Consider the following 19,572-nt stretch of genomic DNA (forward strand, 5'->3'; position numbering starts at 1 on the left):
TTGAAATATATATATATTAAAAACACCCTATAAAACCCCAAAAGAAAGAAATGGCAATGAAGTAAAAAACAATCTAACAGTGGCACGGTAAAAATAATAATGCATATGGCATAGTAGTCAAATGGTGAGGGTGTATCACATATACGGTACAAGGACATGCAAAAGGATGTTAATGAAGAGACAAAAAACAAGGTCATCAAATTGATAAAAATATCCCCTCAATCCAGATAGTTTTGGGAAAAATGATGTAGCTGCAGAAACATCCATGTATATTGACAACATGATTACATGAGTAAGTACCATAAGAACTAATGTAAGAAACTCTCTTCATGAAGGAACTCAATTCATAATGTAAGAAACTGTATTCATGAAGGAGGTCGTCTGATTGACAAAATTACTTTAAAAAAAAAGTGCAAAATGACAATGGCACTCACACCCACCAAAATGAGTGACCACAAACAGAGCACCCTGCCCAGTACCCCTACTCATGTGTCGTGTATAACCTCGCCAGGGGGTCGCATTGGTTACGTTGAGAACACAATGGTGGCGCAAGACACAAGCGGCACTGGGAAGAGCTGAAGACAGCGGCTGGTAGGTATGAGACTAGGCTTATGGAACTCCAGATTAGTAGCACCGCTCCGGCGCTGAAATGAATAAAAACGATGAAATGGTGCTTGAAAGAAGAGTGGCCTGGTAATCCCAGGTGGCGGGTGGGGAATAGGGAAGAGACAGCAGAGTTGTGTGTAGTGCCTGCCATGCTGCACTTGGGGCTGGTGTGCATAACAATCAACAATAAAGTTCTCTAAGACATAAAACTAAAATTCTGAAAGAACTGTATCGATGCAATTAGCATTACAATGACTCTACATTGATTTTATTAGTTTGGGGTATAAAATCCGGACGACAGGTTCCCTTTAAAGAGAATATCCATTTTTGAATACTGTAGATTAAGCTTTGGGTTGCATTTCTTCCAGTCATCCTGCATTGTAGCCAGCGTTGTCATCTTGACTTACATCTCTATTTTGTGCTTCTCAGGACAGTGTGACATTTATATCACAAGAAAGATATATATCTTTGTACCGTGTTAGCCAGTAGATAGAAAATTATTTAGACGTGAGAGTCCTCAGTGGTTGATATTTTAATGGCTAACTGAAAAGATGGTAACAAGTTGCAAGCTTTCGAGACTTCGCAGGCTCTTCAAAGACTTAGCCTGATGAAGGAACCCGCATAGTCTCGAAAAGCTTGCAATTTGTTACCATCTTTTCAGTTAGCCATTAAAAGTTATCAACCACTGAGGACTCTCACGTCTAAATAATTTACATTTATATCAGACAGCTAGGTTTGGGTTCTTTGAGCTGCTCAGCTATAAGGGGTGATGATAAGTTATAGTGACAACCTGGAGTGACTGCAGACTGGTGCCCTAAGGCTGGACAACCCCTTTTACATTAGCGTTAAAATGTTAGTCCTAGTGAGCATCAATTAACAAATCAAATGGAGAAAAACACAAAATTCTTCAGCATCTTCCAAACAAGAAGTAGACAATGTATCGGCCTACACTGAAGACAAAGGCTCTGAACAATGGCTTCCTTGTAGGCCTAGAGGTGGTGTACATTGTCAGAGCTCCAATATATGATCTCCAATTTGGTTGATTTCACTGAACTTTTGGAATTTTTTTCTTGACACTTGTGGATTCAGCCAGGACCCCCACTGTCTGTGCACTGCATTGGGTCACAAGAGTGACTTCCTTCTGGGGCTTTCACTTTTTTTGTCTCTTGCTACCTATAAACGGAAAGATAAATATCTTGGTACCGTGTTAGCCAGTAGATAGAAAAATATTTAGAATTGAGAGTCCTCAGTGGTTGATACCTTTTAAGGGCTAACTGTTAGCCATTAAAACAGTTAACAGTTAGCCATTAAAAGGTATATATATTCAAATATTAAATATTTAATATATTAAAAGGTGTGTATATATATATATATATATATATATATATATATATATATATATATATATATATATATATATATATATATATATACACTGCTCAAAAAGGGAACATTTAAACAACAGAATATAGCTCCAAGTAAATCAAACTTCTGTGAAATCAAACTGTCCACTTAGGAAGCAACACTGTTTGACAATCAATTTCACATGCTGTTGTGCAAATGGAATAAGCAACAGATGGAAATTATTGGCAATTATCAAGACCCACTCAATAAAGGAGTGTTTCTGCAGGTGGGGACCACGGACCACATCTCAGTACCAATGCTTTCTGGCTGATGTTTTGAATGTTGGTTGTGCTTTCACACTCGTGGTAGCATGAGAAGGACTCTACACCCCACATAAGTGGCTCCGGTAGTGCAGCTCCTCCAGGATGGCACATCAATGCGAGCTGTTGCAAGAAGGTTTGCTGTGTCTGTCAGCGTAGTGTCCAGAAGCTTGAGGTGCTACCAGGAGACAGGCCAGTACACCAGGAGACGTGGAGGTGGCCGTAGGAGGGCAACAACCCAGCAGCAGGACTGCTACCTCAACCTTTGTGCAAGGAGGAGCACTGTCAGAGCCCTGCAAAATGACCTCCAGGAGGCCACAATTGTGCATGTGTCTGCACAAACGGTTAGAAACCGACTCCATGAGGATGGTCTGAGTGCCCGATGTCCACATATGGGGGTTGTGCTCACCGAGATGAGATCCTCAGACCCCTTGTGAGACCATATACTGGTGCGGTTGGCCCTGGGTTCCTCCTAATGCAGGACGATGCCAGACCTCTTGTGGCTGGAGTGTGTCAGCAGTTCCTGCAAGATGAAGGCATTGAAGTTATGGACTGGCCTGCCCATTCCCCAGACCTGAATCCGATTGAACACATCTTGGACATCATGTCTCGCACCATCCACCAACGTCACGCTGCACCACAGACTGTCCAGGAGTTGGCGGATGCTTTAGTCCAGGTCTGGGAGGAGATCCCTCAGGACACCATCCGCCGCCTCATCAGGAGCATGCCCAAGCGTTGTTGGGAGGTCATACAGGCACGTAGAGGCCAAACACACTGCTGAGCATCATTTCCTTGTTTTGAGGCATTTCCACTGAAGTTGGGTCAGCTTGTAACTTCATTTTCTACTTTGATTTTGAGCATCATCTTAACTCCAGACCTCCGTTGGATATTACCGTAGTTGTGATTTACGTTGATCATTTTTAGGTTTTATTGTTCTCAACACATTCCACTATATAATGAATAAAGATTTACAACTGGAATATTTCTTTCAGAGATATCTAGGATGTGGGATTTTATTGTTCCCTCTAGTTTTTTGAGCAGTGTATATATATATATATATATATATATATATATATATATATATATATATATATATATATATATATATAATGTATTGGTCTAAGAGTTTTAGCTTGCATAACCCCTTGAAATGTGTGTTAATAAATTGAGTTGCTTACATAGAAGGGAAGGTTCCCCCACTTTCCTACATAATGAGAATCTCTGGTAATAGCTGTGTTCTGCATGTAGGTCACAGCCAAGGCTTTTTGTTACAATAGTATTGCATACGTAGTTTGTAGTGAAGGATTGCTGCTGCGAGATATAGCGGAGATCTGCTAGGCAGGTATAGAGTACAGGCGTCTCGTAAACACTATTGTCGGGAAAGCTTCTCCGAGATAATAAGCGATTGTTTCCAGATGATCACTTACTTTAAAACATGTCATAGTAATTTTTCTGACAGCTCTTTGCAGAAAACGCAGGTCCTTTTTTTTGGTGCTTTTTTGATGCGTTTTTTATGCAGTTTTCTATGAAGAGTCTGTGTGTTTTCTAGGAAGTTTTTTAGGGTTAAAATGGCTGAAAATACCCTAACCCTACCCCTACCCCTAACCCTATTCTAACCTTAGTGGAAAAAAGCCACACTCCGCCCACGCACTTCCGCCCGCTTCCCCGCACTTCCTGCTGCAGCGGTTCGGCACCACAAACCGCAATAAAACCCGCAGATATATTTTTGATCTGCGGGTTTTACTGCGGGTTTGACCTCACAATGGAGGTCTATGGGTGCAGAACCGCTGCGGCTCCGAAAAAAGAAGTGACATGGTACTTCTTTTTTCCCGCAGCTATTCAGCGCAGCTTTTTTTCTGAATTTCAGGATCGTGTGCACAGTGGTTCCTGTTTTCCATAGGGTACAGTGTACTGTACCCTGCATGGAAAACAGCTGCGGAACCGCAGCGGCAAAAACGCTGCGGTTCCGCAGAAAAAAACGCACTGTGTGATCATGGCCTTTGAGTTCATGCCCGGTGACATACTACTGAGTTATATCATAGGCCAGAGAGTCAAATAATAGACTTCCTGTAGAGCAGAATACATGTGTGTCTTCATGTTTGATATAACTATACAAAACAGTCACAAAAAAGATTGGACAGCTTTTTTTTTTTTCTTTTTTTTTTCATTCAAATAATTTTATTGAAAAATTTTTTTTATTTTATTTTTTTATTTTATGCACTGTGCCACCTATTAAGGTCTTAAGATAATTGTGGGGTATTTGAACTTGTGAATATATTATTTTATTGCTATTTTTCCCTGCAACTGGGGCTGGTATTTAGCCCTAGTTACAGAAGAAATTAAGACACCTAATTCCTATATATACAAGCATTGGTTTTGCATGTGCTTGATCAGATATATATATATATATATATATATATATATATATATATATATATATATATATATATACATACATACATACATACATACATACATACATACATACATACATACATACATATATACACACAGAGAGATATGTACAGTCCTCCCTCTCTCTTTCTCTTAATAATGGTACCATTTGGGGATGTATATGACTTTTTGATCATTTTCATTTTGAGAAGCGGAATTGTAAGTCTTTTTTACTTTTTCCTTTACTTTTTTTTTCCAGCAGCATTTACTTGGTGTAATAGTTATATATTTTTTTTATTGTGCTGGTTGTTTAAATCGCGCTCATACCATATGTACAGTATCTTCTTTTGGGCATTTGTTTTATATTAATTTAAATTTATTCTGTTCTGAAAAAATTGTGAGTTTCTTTTAAGAATTTTTATGTACCGTACTTAAAAACATTTTTGATTTTTTCTTCTTTTCCAACATTTGTTAGTCCTACATGGGGACTCGAAGATGCGATTCTTTGATATATTCAATGCACTGCTCATATAGTGCAGAGCATTGTGAAGGCTAATAGTGTCTGCCATGGTTTATTAAGTTCTGGACTATGGCACACCTGGAGACCATTGTTATTTATTTTATTGCCATAGCAACCATTGGCACCCCATGATTGTGTTGCGGAGAGCCGATAGAGTAAAAGAGGGAAGGATCTCAATGTCCTTACATGTTGCAGATGCTATTGACCACAGCGTGTGAAGCGTTAAAGGGAACCTGTCACCTGATTCATGCTCCCCATGCCATGGACAACATGAATCAGTGAATGGCTGCACAATTGCAGCCAGTTATACTTTTTTCTGAAACGCTCCTGTGTTTCAGAGAAGGTATACTATGTGGTCAGGGACCATAGCCAGAGGGGACAATGACATTTCCAAGCACTGCTCTAGGTAATTACCAGTTCTATCACTATGGGAGAGTCCTGGCAATCACCTGCAGCAGCACTGGGAGAAGCTGCCTGCAGTTGCCACCATACTAGTCTCATCTCTGGCTATGATCCTCATCTGGAACTTTTAAAGTATTGATGGTGTGTTTCAGAGAAAAATATACTTAGCTGCAATTGTGTAGCCAGGCTCTGATTCATGTTGCTGCGGTTTGGCAGCATAAATCAGGAGACCGACCCTGCAGAAATTGTTTGAATGCAGTGTGCACATGTTGCTGAGCAGCAGGTAAAATGAGCGTCTAAAGAAGCTTGAAACTGAACTGCAATTTAGGCTCTGATTCATGAAAGTGTTTATTCCAGAAATCTGTCCTATAAACACTTTGAAAAATCATAAAAATGTTGCAACTTTTGTTGTTGTTCATCAGTGTTGGTCAACAGCTCCAGAATAAGCTGAGGTGGGATGAGGCATGCCATCGCCCACCCTTAAAATTCACAGCGTGATGTGGGGTACCTTTATTCTACAATTCGAACTCCAGTCCTTGCCTGGAGTAAAATTTGTGGTGAGGTGCACGGAAGCACACTGTAATGCAATTGCAAGACGGTTGCACGCAACCTCCTCCAGGGGGCGCGGGTAAGGGGGAAAAGGTAGCACTCACTGTGTAGCACAACAGTGCAAAGCAAGGAGCGCCACTAGGAGGCAGTAGAGTAGTCAGACAGGCCGGTCAGCAACAAACAGGAAGACGAAGTACCAGAAGTCGCAGCAATGCACGTGGTCCGAGACAAGCCGCAGATCAGAACCAGGTGGGAGCGCGGGATCCAAAATGTAAGACAAAAGATGTAGTTGGGCTACGAGTCAAAGAGTCAAACCCAGACGGGAAACTGTTGTGAATTCTGCTTTTGGGCTCCCTCCGGTGGTTGTAGGTGGTAATGCAGTTGTCTCTGGGCTGCAGTCCTGGACAGGTGTATCTGCTGATTGCAATTCTGACTGGGGTATTTAGGTTTGCAGGACTCATTAGTCCTTGCCAGTGGTCAATGTTTCTTGGGAAGTGTTGGATCTCTGTCTGGCTTCTCCTGGTTAGCTGCCAATTCAGCAAAGATAAGTGTCTGTTTCTTTTTCTATGGCACACAAGCTGTGTGCTTGTCTTTTGATTGTATTCGTGCTCTGAGTTTAGTAGTCTCTGGAGTTGCAGATATACGTTCCACGTCTTTAGTCAGATGGAGGAATTTTTTGTATAATCTGCTGTGGATATTTTTGGAAGGGTTTTAATACTGACCGCACAGAACTCTGTCCTATCCTTTCCTATTTTAGCTAGAGTGGCCCCTTGTGCTAAATCCTGTTTTCTGACTGTGTGTGTCTTTCCTCTCCTACTCACAGCCAATATTTGTGGGGGGCTGCCTATCCTTTGGGGTTCTGCTCTGAGGCAAGGTAGTATTCCGATTTCCATCTTTAGGGGTATTTAGTCCTCCGGCTGTGACAAGGCGTCTAGGTCTTGTTAGGTACACCCCACGGCTACTTCTAGTTGCGGTGTTAAGATCAGGATTTGCGGTCAGTATAGTTACCACCTACTCCAGTGAAAGTTTTCATGCTGCTCCAAGGTCACCGGATCATAACAGGAAACATAGTAACAGAGACGGAAAGCAGGAGGCAGGGTTCAGAATTCATGCCAAGTCACACACTGTAGGAACCACCAAACTCACACTAAGGCTAAATTCACATTTACAGACGAGGGCTTTGTTAAGCCCCGCCCACTGCCGCACATCTTCCTTCAGCTCCGTTTACGTCGGCATGCGTCCCCTATCTTTAACATTGGGTACACAGGCCATGCGGTTGCCTTCCAATGCTTCGTTTTCACGCTGCGCCGACCGCAACAAAATGCAACATGTTGCGTTCGACGCAGGTTGGCGCAGCGTGAAAACAACGCATGTGGAGGCATCTGCATGGCCTGTGAACCCAATTTTAAAGATAGGGTACGCAGGACGCATGCCGACGTAGGCGGAGCTGAAGGAAGAGGGGCGGTAGTGGGCGGGGCTTAACGGAGGAACTACGCAGCCCTACACAAAGCCCTCATCTGCAAATGTGAAATCAGCCTAAGTCAGAGATAAGGAGCGGGACAGGCACAAATATGGGTAATGAGAGGCAGAAGGATCACTAGGGTATGCGGGTCATTTGCTCAAGCCAGGAACTGGAACTATCACTGACAAATGCTACAGGGAGTGGCACCGATAAATAGCCACCCACGAACCAAAGAGAGGCAGGAAAGGTTAACCCCACCATAACCAGGCTGGTGAAGGAAAAGCAAGAAGCAAACCCCGACCTGGATCATGACACACACCACTTTTCAGATGAGTCTGATACATTAAGAGTCATGTGACTCTTAATGAATGAGGAGTAGAGATGGGTGGACCCCTGGATGTTCAGGTGCTGCAGGTTTGGCCGAACAGTTAAAAAAAAAAAGTTTGGGTTTGGGTGCCAGAACAGTACCTGAACCCGGACCCCTTTCAGTTGAGTGGAGGGTCAGAACATCCAGTGTTTGCCATGCTGTCATGTTCATGACAGCGCGGCAAACACTGCTTCTGATCAGCGGTGTGGTCATTACTGCAGGTCATATAGCCGCGATTCCCACGCTGTCAAATGACAGCGTGAACGCGCAGCTGTGATCGGACATAAAAAGTTTACCTCCCGTCACTGGCATAAGCTGAGGGGACTGCTGCTCCCGTGAGCCTACGCCAACTGCTGCTTATAACAGCGAGAGCAGGAGCGGCTGATGGGAGTATTCATCTGCCGGTGGATTCCCCTGTAGTTTTGATAACCAGCCAGGCAATACTGACAGCTGGGGGCTGCAACCCTCAGCTGTCGGCTTTAGCAAGGTCGCATCTTGGCACCGTCCAGGTTGAAAACTATTAATCCCCAATTTTCGTCCAAGCCAGTCCAAGGAAAAAAAAATCACACCATGCATAATTTCCGTCTGTAAATAGGATTGCACTCGGCCATGCAAGTCAATGGCTCCGTCAAAAAAAAATTGGACCACACTTGGATGACACCTGAATTTGGTCCTATTTTCATGTATTGACAGAATGGAGAAGATGGAGACATTTTTTTCCAGCTTCTCCTCATTCGAGAAAATCAGAGCACACTATGATCACACTCTGATCAGACTGAGAGGAGCGCAATCAGACCAATTTTCTCGGACGACCATAAGTGACACATGGGGCTTGGCCACAAAGGCGAAAACTGATTCCGTCATTAAGGGGATAAGAGAATAATTGTTCAGTATGGGCTTCCTTCTGACCATATGAATAATGTCAATTTTTCTGTTTTGGACCCCTGAGAATACACAGTTTATTCACCAGATCTAAATGTAAGTTAAACATTGGTATTTGTTTGTCTTTTTAACAGTTTGTGTAATGTCTGATAAAAGCTGGATATGCAGTAAATAGAGTCTGACAGCTAGAATAAATGTTGTTTTCTTCAATCATCCAAACTAATCCATTTTTTTTTAAAGGCTAAAATTGTCCATGTAACACTTGATGGATGCAGCATTTCTCCACCTGAAGGATTTCTGATCCGGAAGGGTCCTGGCAACTGTCACTTTGATTTTGCTCAGGAGATTCTTTTTCTCGACTTTCTTGCAGAACATCTTACTGATAAACAATCAAGGTAACTTTCTGAAATGTCTCTTGTAGTTTGTATTCATGTGGCATAAACCGGTAGAAGTCTCTAGTTTATATCTTTGCTGTATACATACTACCATTACGACCAATTAGATCATTGAGATAAATACGGCATTGTTACAGTGTATCATGTTAGCCATGGCAGTATTTTCTGTAGTATCTATAAGGCTGTCAGATCGTTATGGCAGCTTTCACACATTGCAGACTGCAATAAACAGCAGCCTACATTCTGCTGACAGGTTTGTAGAACGATCACCATGAATACCAAACTTCCTAGTATATTTTATCCATGCTTCAATAGATTTATTACTTGTTGGTTGCTACATATCATTTATGTAATGTTCTACAGAAAAAGCCGCTAATATATAATTCAAAGCTGAGGTTTCACTATAAAGAGGTTTTTTGAGGACCACAAATTGAGCATCTCTTAGCTAAACTCGAAAAACTAAGCAAGCGTATAATCTACGTGAACTTGGAAAGTGTCCTCATTTAGGTTTGTTTTAACATATAATGTGCTTTAAGGAAATTGTAAGGAATTTATGAATGATGAAAAACCTTTTAAAGTGACCCTGTCACCAGGTTTGGCTGATAAGAGATACGGCCACCACCTTTCAGGGCTGATATACAGCATTCTATAAAGCTGTATATCTGCCCCTATCCGACCTGTAAGAGAAGAAAAATAACTTTTAGTATACTCACCTGCGAGGCGGTCTGGTCTGATGGGTGTCACTGGTCTTGGTCCAGCGCCTCCCATCTTTATAGATCCCCGTCCTCCTGCTTTCTTCGTGTGAATGACACATCCCTTTGTCATCCATACAGTCTCCTCGGCACAGTGCTCCTGCACAGGCGTACTTCTCTACTCTGTTGAGGGCAGAGCAAAGTGCTGCAGTGCGCAGGCATCGGGGCTCTTTGACCTTGACCTTTCCCTACACCTGTGCACTGCGGTACTTTGCTCTGCCCTCAACAGGGCAGAGAAGTGCGCCTGTGCTGGAGCGCGGTGCCGAGGAGACATGTCATCCACACATAGAAAGCAGGAGGGTGGCATCGCAAAAAGAAGGGAGGTGCCGGACCAAGAACAGCCATGCCCATTGGACTGGACCACCCTGCAGGTGAGTATAATAAAAATGATTTTTCTTCTCTTGCAGGTCGGGTTGGGGGCAGATATACAGCATTATAGAATGTTGTATATCTGCCCTGAAATGTAATGGCCGTAACTCTTACCAGCCAAACCTGGTGACAGGTTCCCTTTAAATTCACTTTAATTTATTTGTCTACAAAAATAGCTTGGTTACATACAGTAGTTAAAGATGACCTGTTATCAAGTCAAAAGTCATTGTTACTTTTACTTTATTCCCGTCAATCCCCTGAGAATTCCATTTTTTTCTTTCTTGCACCTCCAGAGATACAGCCTTTTTTATTTAGTGACAATTTTTATAACCTGGGTGTGGATCACATAATTTACTGGTGATGTGTCGTTGGACTCCTCTTCATTATTACACTATGAGACTTGCCGCCTAATAGAAAGTGGCACTATGTAAAAAGGCCCATATCTCTAGAACCGTATGGCAGATTTAAGAAAGGAAAAAAAATACTCATGAAATTCCAAAAACTGTCCACTTTTGACCTCATGACAATTCCCTTTTAAAGGCTTATTCCCAAATTAGCAAGTTGTTCTTTAGCAGTACAATGGGGGAGATAGGTTGCTGATCTCTCAGCATCCAACTGGACCCCCATCGTTCCTGAAAATGAAACTCTAGAACCCAGCCCCTGCAGAACCTCGTTCTCTGGGGGTCAGACCACAGTGATCAGGACGTTATGCCAAACCTACTGGATAGCAATAAACAACAGAAAAAATGAGAGGAAGAAGGTGTTCATCTGGTTACTGTATCCTGATTTACTGTACTCATTTTTCTTGTGCTTTTTTTTACAGCAATTTAAAATGCATTGAACCTGCTAGCATGGATTATGAAGCACCACTGATGCCCTGTGGCTGTATCCTTTCATGCTCTAGTTTTCTTAGTTTTCTTCTCTAGATGTAAACAAATTCTGTGTTTTTCAAAAGTTCTGAGCCTTTTAAACTAAAAAAAGTGCGAGATTTCTTCCAACGAGCACATCATAAGTGCATTAGTTTGGAAACTAGGGAGTAAAATGTTCTTGTGTATGGTTCTCCTATTTTAGTAGCAGGATCCTTCTGTAGCAGTATAGTTTTTGTAGTAGTTATATAAAGTCTGTTCTTACAAGCCCTAAGAGTTTGGTTGTGTCACAAAAAAGTTCTTTCCTTAAAAATTGTGTTCAGTTATCTTCCAGTTTCAGCTCCTCACCAGCTGGGGTGATCCTTATTACATCGGTCTGAATGGTCTTGAGATGTACAATGGCCACGGAGAGAAAATCCAGCTCACGGAGAACAGTATCCTTTTCGTATTTTTTTTTTATTGATTACCGTATTTTTAGATCTGATTTCGTATGTGTGAATTTCCTTCATGCTGCTTGTTTTTATGTTTACTCAATGGAAGTTTAACTAGTTCTACGAAAATTCTTTCGATCACTGGGGTTCGGCTGCAAGGACAACCAGTGAACCTGAGATCAAGGCTCTGAAACATTGATAACGGTGCTCTGCAGCCCCTTCTTGAATGTAGCAGAGTTGCACATTGTCAACCTCATCTCCATTTCATGTCTACGGTACTGCCAAAGAAAGCCAACACTATACGGGTCCATTTCCAGGGGTCCGACTGATGGAGGCCAAGCATGTGCAACTTTGCTTCATCCAAGTTAAAGCTCCAGAGCTGTATTCTCGAGGTTCGAGATCTACACTTTTGGGAATGCTGAGGTACCAACGGTCAGACTACCTTCGATCAGCAAGTTATCTTTTTAACTCCTGTAGGACCTGGCAATTTAAAATTTTCACGCTTTTGTTTTTTTTCCTCCTCTTTTTTTTCAACAGCCAAAACTTTTATATTTTTCCATTGACATATCCATAAGTGGACTTATTTTTTGCTGGGTGAATGGTAGTTTTGAAAGACACCAATCATTTTACCGTAAGATGAACAGAAAAATGCCATTGGGATGAAATAGTGAAAAAATGCAGCTCTGCCATTGTCTTTTGGATTTTTGTATTGCATTCATTGTATTGTAAAAATAGATGTGGAGAGCTTTTACAGTATCATTCCACACACATGGGTTATCAAAGGGGTAGGTAATTTTCTTAGATCAAGATCCATTGACTGTGTCGAGCACAATGCCTTTGTTGGGGAATTTTTCGGATTTGCCCTGACTCACAACGTTTTCCTCTTCATACGCCAGTTTGTTCCTGGGCTGGTGGGAGGAGACCCATATCTTCAGAGATGAAGACAGGTGATGGCATCCCCTCATAGGCAGGGCCGCCATCAGGGCATTACAGCCATTACTGCTGTATGGGGCCCGGTCAGCAGCAGTACACAGAGGGGCCCGCAGATCCGGGGCCCCACTGTTGTGCTTCTACTGATCGGGCCCCATCATGCAGTAAAATACTGTGCACTGCGGCGCTGGGGCCCGGGAGCCTTCTTGGAGCTGTGCACGGCCGTCTCACCTAGTCGGCTGCACAGCTCCTGCTCGGCTGTGGCTAGAATGTATGGGCTCCCTGCAGGTCCTGACTACAGCCCATACATTCTAGCCGTCTCAGTAGTGAATGTGCTAGAATGTAGGGGCTCCTGTCAGGTCCTCTCAGCAGCCCATACATTCTAGCTGCTGCTTCACTGCTGGAAACACTAGACGCCCCGGGAACGACTGAGGTAAGTATAAAAAACATTTTTGTTTTTTTAATAGGTGAGGTGAGGTGGGGGGGAGTGAGACTGCAGATGATGGGGTGTGTTTTAGGGAGTACTGTACATGATGAAATAATAGGGGGCTGCAAATGATAAAGTGTATTTGAGGGGGTACTACACATGAAATGATTGGGGCTGCAAATGAAGTAAGGGGGACTGCAGATGAAGTGAAGGGGGGATAGGGGACTGCAAATGATGATGTGGGGGTGATGGGGACTGCAAATGATGTGGGGGGACTGCAAATGATGTGGGGGGGACTGCAAATGATGATGTGGGGGTGATGGGAACTGCAAATGATGTGGGGATGATGGGGACTGCAAATGATGATGTGGGGGTGATGGGGACTGCAAATGATGATGTGGGGGTGATGGGGACTGCAAATGATGTTGGGGGACTGCAAATGATGTGGGGGTGATGGGGACTGCAAATGATGTGGGGGTTATGGGGACTGCAAATGATGATGTGTGGGGGATGGGGACTGCAAATGATGTTGGGGGACTGCAAATGATGATGTGGGGTGATGGGGACTGCAAATGATGTGGGGGTGATGGGAACTGCAAATGATGTGGGGGTGATGGGAACTGCAAATGATGTGGGGGTGATGGAGACTGCAAATGATGTGGGGGTGATGGAGACTGCAAATGATGATGTGGGGGTGATGGGGACTGCAAATGATGTTGGGGGACTGCAAATGATGATGTGGGGGTGATGGGGACTGCAAATGATGTTGGGGGACTGCAAATGATGATGTGGGGGTGATGGGGACTGCAAATGATGTGGGGGTGATGGGGACTGCAAATGATGTGGGGGTGATGGAGACTGCAAATGATGATGTGGGGGTGATGGGGACTGCAAATGATGTTGGGGGACTGCAAATGATGATGTGGGGGTGAGGGGGACTGCAAATGATGTGGGGGTGATGGGGACTGGAAATGATGTGGGGGTGATGGGAACTGCAAATGATGTGGGGGTGATGGAGACTGCAAATGATGTGGGGTGATGGAGACTGCAAATGATGATGTGGGGGTGATGGGGACTGCAAATGATGTTGGGGGACTGCAAATGATGATGTGGGGGTGATGGGGACTGCAAATGATGTGGGGGTGATGGGGACTGCAAATGATGATGTGGGAGATGGGGACTGCAAATGATGTGGGGGTGATGGGAATTGCAAATGATGTGGGGGTGATGGGAATTGCAAATGATGTGGGGGGGATGGGGATAGGTAATGATGTGGGAGTGATAGGGACTGCAGATGATGAAGTGTGTTTGAGGGGGTTCTGCACATGATGAAATGATAGGAGGCTGCAAATGATGAAGTAAGGGGGACTGCAGATGAAGTGACGGGGGGGGGATAGGGGACTAAATGATGATAGGGGACTAAATGATGAAGTGGGGGTGATGGGGACTGCACATGAAGTGAGTGTGAGGGACGTGGACAGCAATTGAATTGAACTTGGGGGTGGGAAGAGCAAATGATGTATTGAAGGTGGGGAGAGCAAATAATGAATTTTGAGGGTGGGGAAGATCAATTGATAATGAATAGAGGGTGGGAGAGAGAGAAGACGTGGCAATGAATTGAGGCAGAAGGGGCATGTAACTATAATGAATTGGGGTAAGGGTTAGAGCGGGAGGTACATAGTGGGTTCGTTGAGGATAAAGTAACTGGTAATAAATTGGAAGAATACAGGTGCTAATTAATTTATATATTAAATGAGGAAAGTGGCTATATACAGATAGTGGGGGCACAGTGGCGGATTATAATTTATATTTGGAATGGTGGGTTGCATAATAACCAATTATATATTAATGGTGGGTGAACGTCTGTAGTCAGATGTGTAGTGTAGAAGAAAGGGAAAAAATGGGGAATGTGCTCTGGAAGCGGTGCTCTAGATAACTGTGTTATTTTATGCAGATGAGACGAGTCCTGGCAGAAAGAAGTGATAGCGGTCTGCGCTGGATTAAAAAGAAACGCAAAGATGAAGGACTTTAGCTAGAGACGTCACTGGTGAGTATGTTACCTGTACACTGACACCATACACTGTATACTGTATACAGTGCTCCTGTGTATAATGTCACTGGTGATCACTATACTATCTGTACACTATACACTATATACAGAGCTCCTTTGTATAATGTCACTAGTGATCACTATATTATCTGTACACTATACACTATATACAGAGCTCCTGTGTATAATGTCACTAGTGATCACTATATTATCTGTACACTATACACTATATACAGAGCTCCTGTGTATAATGTCACTAGTGATCGCTGTATTACATGTACACTATACACTATATACAGAGCTCCTGTGTATAATGTCACTAGTGATCGCTGTATTACATGTACACTGACACTATATGAAGAGCTCCTGTGTATAATGGCATCGGCGACCACTGTATTACCTGTACACACACTGCATACTAAGTACAGATCTCCTGTGTATAATGGCACTTATGGTGATAGTATTTTTTTTTTTATTAATGATCAGTATTGTACTATTCAGTCACAATGTGGTGGTAATATGTTGTCCGGCCATGGTGTAGCGGTATTTGTTCCTTGTATGTGCTATTATTCGGTCACTGTGTGGTGGTAATATGTGGTCTGTTCATGTTGTGTTGGTATTTGTTCCTTGTATGTAGTTGGTCACCATGTGATGGTAATATGTGGTCTGGACATGCTGCGGTGGTATTTGTCCCTTGTATGTGATATTGTTCAGTCACTGTGGTGGTAATATGTGGTCTGCACATGGTGTGGCGGTATTTGTTCCTTGTAGATAGTATTATAGGTCACTATGTGGTGATAATATGGTGTCTGGTCATGGTGTTGTGGTATTTGTCCCTTGTATGTGGTATTATTGGTCAATTGAAAAATAAATAAAAATACACCTAAATTGTATTGCATATTTTAACAAATGTTTAATAGATTAGAGTAGAGTAGGGCTCGGCCAAAAGAGTCTACCTTGTTGTCGTCTCAAATTTAAAAAAACCTTTTGGCCAAAACAAAAGCTGCTGGCTATGTGTTTGATCTGGTAATGGGAACTGTTAATGTGTGATTTGTGAGAAGTGGAGTTTTGGCAAGAGACAGCGGTGGGGCTGTTGACAGTTCGAGGGGTGGAGGCGGGGCTGGGGTGGAGCCTGGGCGGAGTCTTAAGGGGCCCTGAAAATTTTGCCAGTATGGGGCCCTGAAATTCCTAGTGGCAGCCCTGCTCATAGGGGCTTGGCATAGATACATAGATGATATTTTCATCATTTGGCTGGGTTCAAAAGTTGAGTTTACTGGGTTTGTAAAAAATAACAAAAACCATTATGTCAATTAATCTACGGTTTACCTATGAATTGGATAGAGAACAACTACCATTCCTGGATGTGATGATTAGGAAAAAGCAGGATGGTACCTTGGGGACTGACATCTATCGTAAGCCAACCAGCACTAACAGGATCCTTAGATGGGATAGCCACCACCCAGCCCCCTGTGAAGAGGGGAATACCAAAGGGGCAATTTCTCCGATTGAAAAGAAATTGCTCTGAGACATCGGATTTTCAAAGGCAGGCTGGTGATATTTTTGACAGATTCAGAGAGAAGGGACATACCCGCCATATCCTTAGATCAGCCTGTGGTTTTGCAGAGAGTAGGGAAAGGCTCACAATTAAATTGAGAAGGCAGGAACAATTTCAAAATGAAAGGCTATGCATCATAGGCACATACGATAACCAAAATGACCAAGTCTTTGATATCTTTAGGAGACACTGGGACGTGCTCATAGCTGACCCAGCCCTCAGTGGATTTTTGGGTAAAAGACCTGCAATTACATACAGAAAGGGACGGTTGCTTTGGGACCATCTAGTTTGTAGTCACGTTCAGAGACCTACACCTGAGGGCACCTGGTTGGATAGAAAACCGTGTGGTTTCTTCAGATGCGCTGATTGCTGTAACTGCAAATGCATGAAACCCGGCAAGTACTTTATTAGTTCTTCCGCTGGCAAAACGTTCTATCAAAGGGACTTGTCAAACTGCAAAACCACGGGCCTTGTTTATCTGGCCACCTGCACCTATCCCCTGGATTACATAGGAAAGACTCAAAGATTTCAGGAGGATGGTGGAAGAGCATGTTGGGGACATCCGCCACAACCGTGATACCCATGTAGCTTGCCACATTAGCACATTAACAATATTTATAAAGGCAACCTGAAGCATATCTCTTCCTGTGTAATAGAAGTAGTTAAACCCAACGTACGTGGAGGTGATCCCGAAAAAAAAAAAACTCCAGAAGGAAAGAAAGTGGATCTTTCGGATTGACTCCCTTTTCCCTACGGGTTTAAACAAAATAATATCTTATGCCTGTTTCCTCTGAGCTCTTCTTTCCTGAGATTGGAGACTCTAGATTTATTAGATTTATGTTTATATGACTTGACCAATGCTGTTCCCTAGGTCTGGGCAATAAGGCAGAGATTCTTGTGTGTCATCAGTTTCATCTATAGATGGTTCACTTTCAACATTAGGGCACTACAGCCATTCTCTGACCTTTTAATCTGTTTATCTATGACTGTCCTCCATTACCAACATGCTGATCAGTTGCTCCTCCCTCCTTTTGGATGTGTGTCTGCCCTGTAACACAATTGTGCCTCCCATTGATGAATATAGAGTGGTCCTCTCTTTTATCTCAGTATCCTAAGCTTCTGTTAATATGAGTAGGAGGAGTGTCTATGCACTTTAACATTGCAGATGATCCGCATTGCTCTGTGCTTCGGGCATGCGCAGTGATCTTCCATCTGGCACGCGTGGATAGACCGAGTGACGCGGTCCTGGCACTTCCTCCATTACATCACAATCCTGGCATTACATCACAATCATGTGTAGGAAACCGGGGCAATCCAGACATGCGCAGAATGCGCATGACCGGCACGTCCTGTGATGACGTGGAATATGTCACAGGCATGCACAGTTTGGGTCCTCTGTACCTCTACCGTTTGCTCAACACAGCGCATGCGCCCTCAATACTTGCGGACACAAGGGCACTTTTGTCCACCTTGGGTTACTTACCCTAACGATTATGACCAGCTTATGAGGGGGCGTTGTCTCAATTGTGAGTGGGATATTTAAACGTGACATTTCTGCCCTGAGACATGCCACATCAATCATCACCATATTCACATATTTCCATCAAGTCTCCTGATGAGCCGGTAGGAGAAACGTGTAGAGGCAGAGCAGCATATCTTGATCACCAATCTTGATAAGTACTACCTTTCTCGTTGTTACCTTATGCATTGCGACAGAACCTGCCACATTGCAGGTAGACTATATGTTTTTTTCTGCATCATCAGTGTGTCACAACCTTGAGTCAGAGGTAGGGCCATCTAGGGACAATCAGGGACAGCCCACGTTGAGCGGGGGTGCCAAATCGCTAACTATTAGTGTGGCAACCTCCGCTGACAGACAGGTGATAGCCTTCTAGGTGACTTCCAGGGTGAGACAGATAACACAAAATAATTGTACTGGTAGTTTTATGGATTATCATCGATTGCTACCATACCCCATTAGCCTTTTTTACCCAGTTGTGATAGGCCTCTCTTTCCCTTTAAGTATTGATCACTGCTTCACTTCTATGCCCCTGGGGCCATGTACTGAACAGAGATTGCTGTATATATGACAATGATTATCTTCTTGTGTACCTAAATATTGGCATATGGCGAGTTCCATTTTGGGTTGGTAGGATCAGTTATTCTACTGATTCCCTTCAGGAATCTTTGATTATCTATCTCCTGCCACCTATCTATTTCTATCTTCTATCTGCCGTATACAATAGGGTGCCAACCTCCGCCGACAGGCAGGCTACAGAATAGGTCCCTTGGTAGGGCTTTTCATTCTCTTTTTTTGGTTTTTGTATGTGTTGTAATTGTCTCCCAGGATTATTATCCTTTTAATGCATCTCCAATAAACATTGGTTTTAGAGTTTTTTTTGTATATTAGCCCTAAGACCCATGTTTTATTTAGGATGTTCTTCAAAGATTTCTCCCCAACTCACCAACAACATCTATTCTGTCTGAGTCCAACTCTCTGGGGGTGATCCACAACAAAGATTTACGGTATTTGAAGGTATACGAGAAGCATAGGAGACAGAGCCAATTCTTCTGCTTCCGCCAGGTGATATATCGTTCACCTTTCAAATTAAAATATTGACTCTTAAGCATTGCATCTATGTTCCAGAAATGGAGGTGGGTAAATGCATTAAAACTGATCCATGACTCCAGGTTAACAGTGCACAAAGGAATAAAAAAAAACACAATCATTTCTGTCTCGCTTCTTTTGGTGGCCCTATTATCAAAAGGATGGTAAAGAATATGTTTCTTCCTGTAGCTCCTGTGCCATGTATAAAGCTTCCTGCACATCACTAATGGGATTATTTCAGCCTCTGGCAATTCCATCTTATCCGTGGGGCTCTATATTTATGGAGTTTATTGTTGAACTATCAGTTTCAAAGTGGAAAAAATTTGCTCTTAGTCATGGTTGA

At 43.0% G+C, this 19,572-nt stretch overlaps 1 protein-coding gene across 1 annotated transcript in view; it reads left to right on the forward strand.

Moving 5' to 3' along the window:
- KATNIP (katanin interacting protein) overlaps nucleotides 1–19,572 on the forward strand; it is a 259,496-nt gene that overhangs the window by 188,513 nt on the left and 51,411 nt on the right. Inside the window, exons 21-23 of the mRNA XM_069733957.1 lie at nucleotides 9,087–9,241; nucleotides 11,186–11,247; nucleotides 11,552–11,662. Of these exons, the coding sequence (XP_069590058.1) occupies nucleotides 9,087–9,241; nucleotides 11,186–11,247; nucleotides 11,552–11,662 (328 nt within the window). The remainder of the gene's footprint in view (nucleotides 1–9,086; nucleotides 9,242–11,185; nucleotides 11,248–11,551; nucleotides 11,663–19,572) is intronic.

This window comes from Ranitomeya imitator, chromosome 7, assembly GCF_032444005.1.
Source record: "Ranitomeya imitator isolate aRanImi1 chromosome 7, aRanImi1.pri, whole genome shotgun sequence".
NCBI classification, from domain to species: Eukaryota; Metazoa; Chordata; class Amphibia; order Anura; family Dendrobatidae; genus Ranitomeya; species Ranitomeya imitator.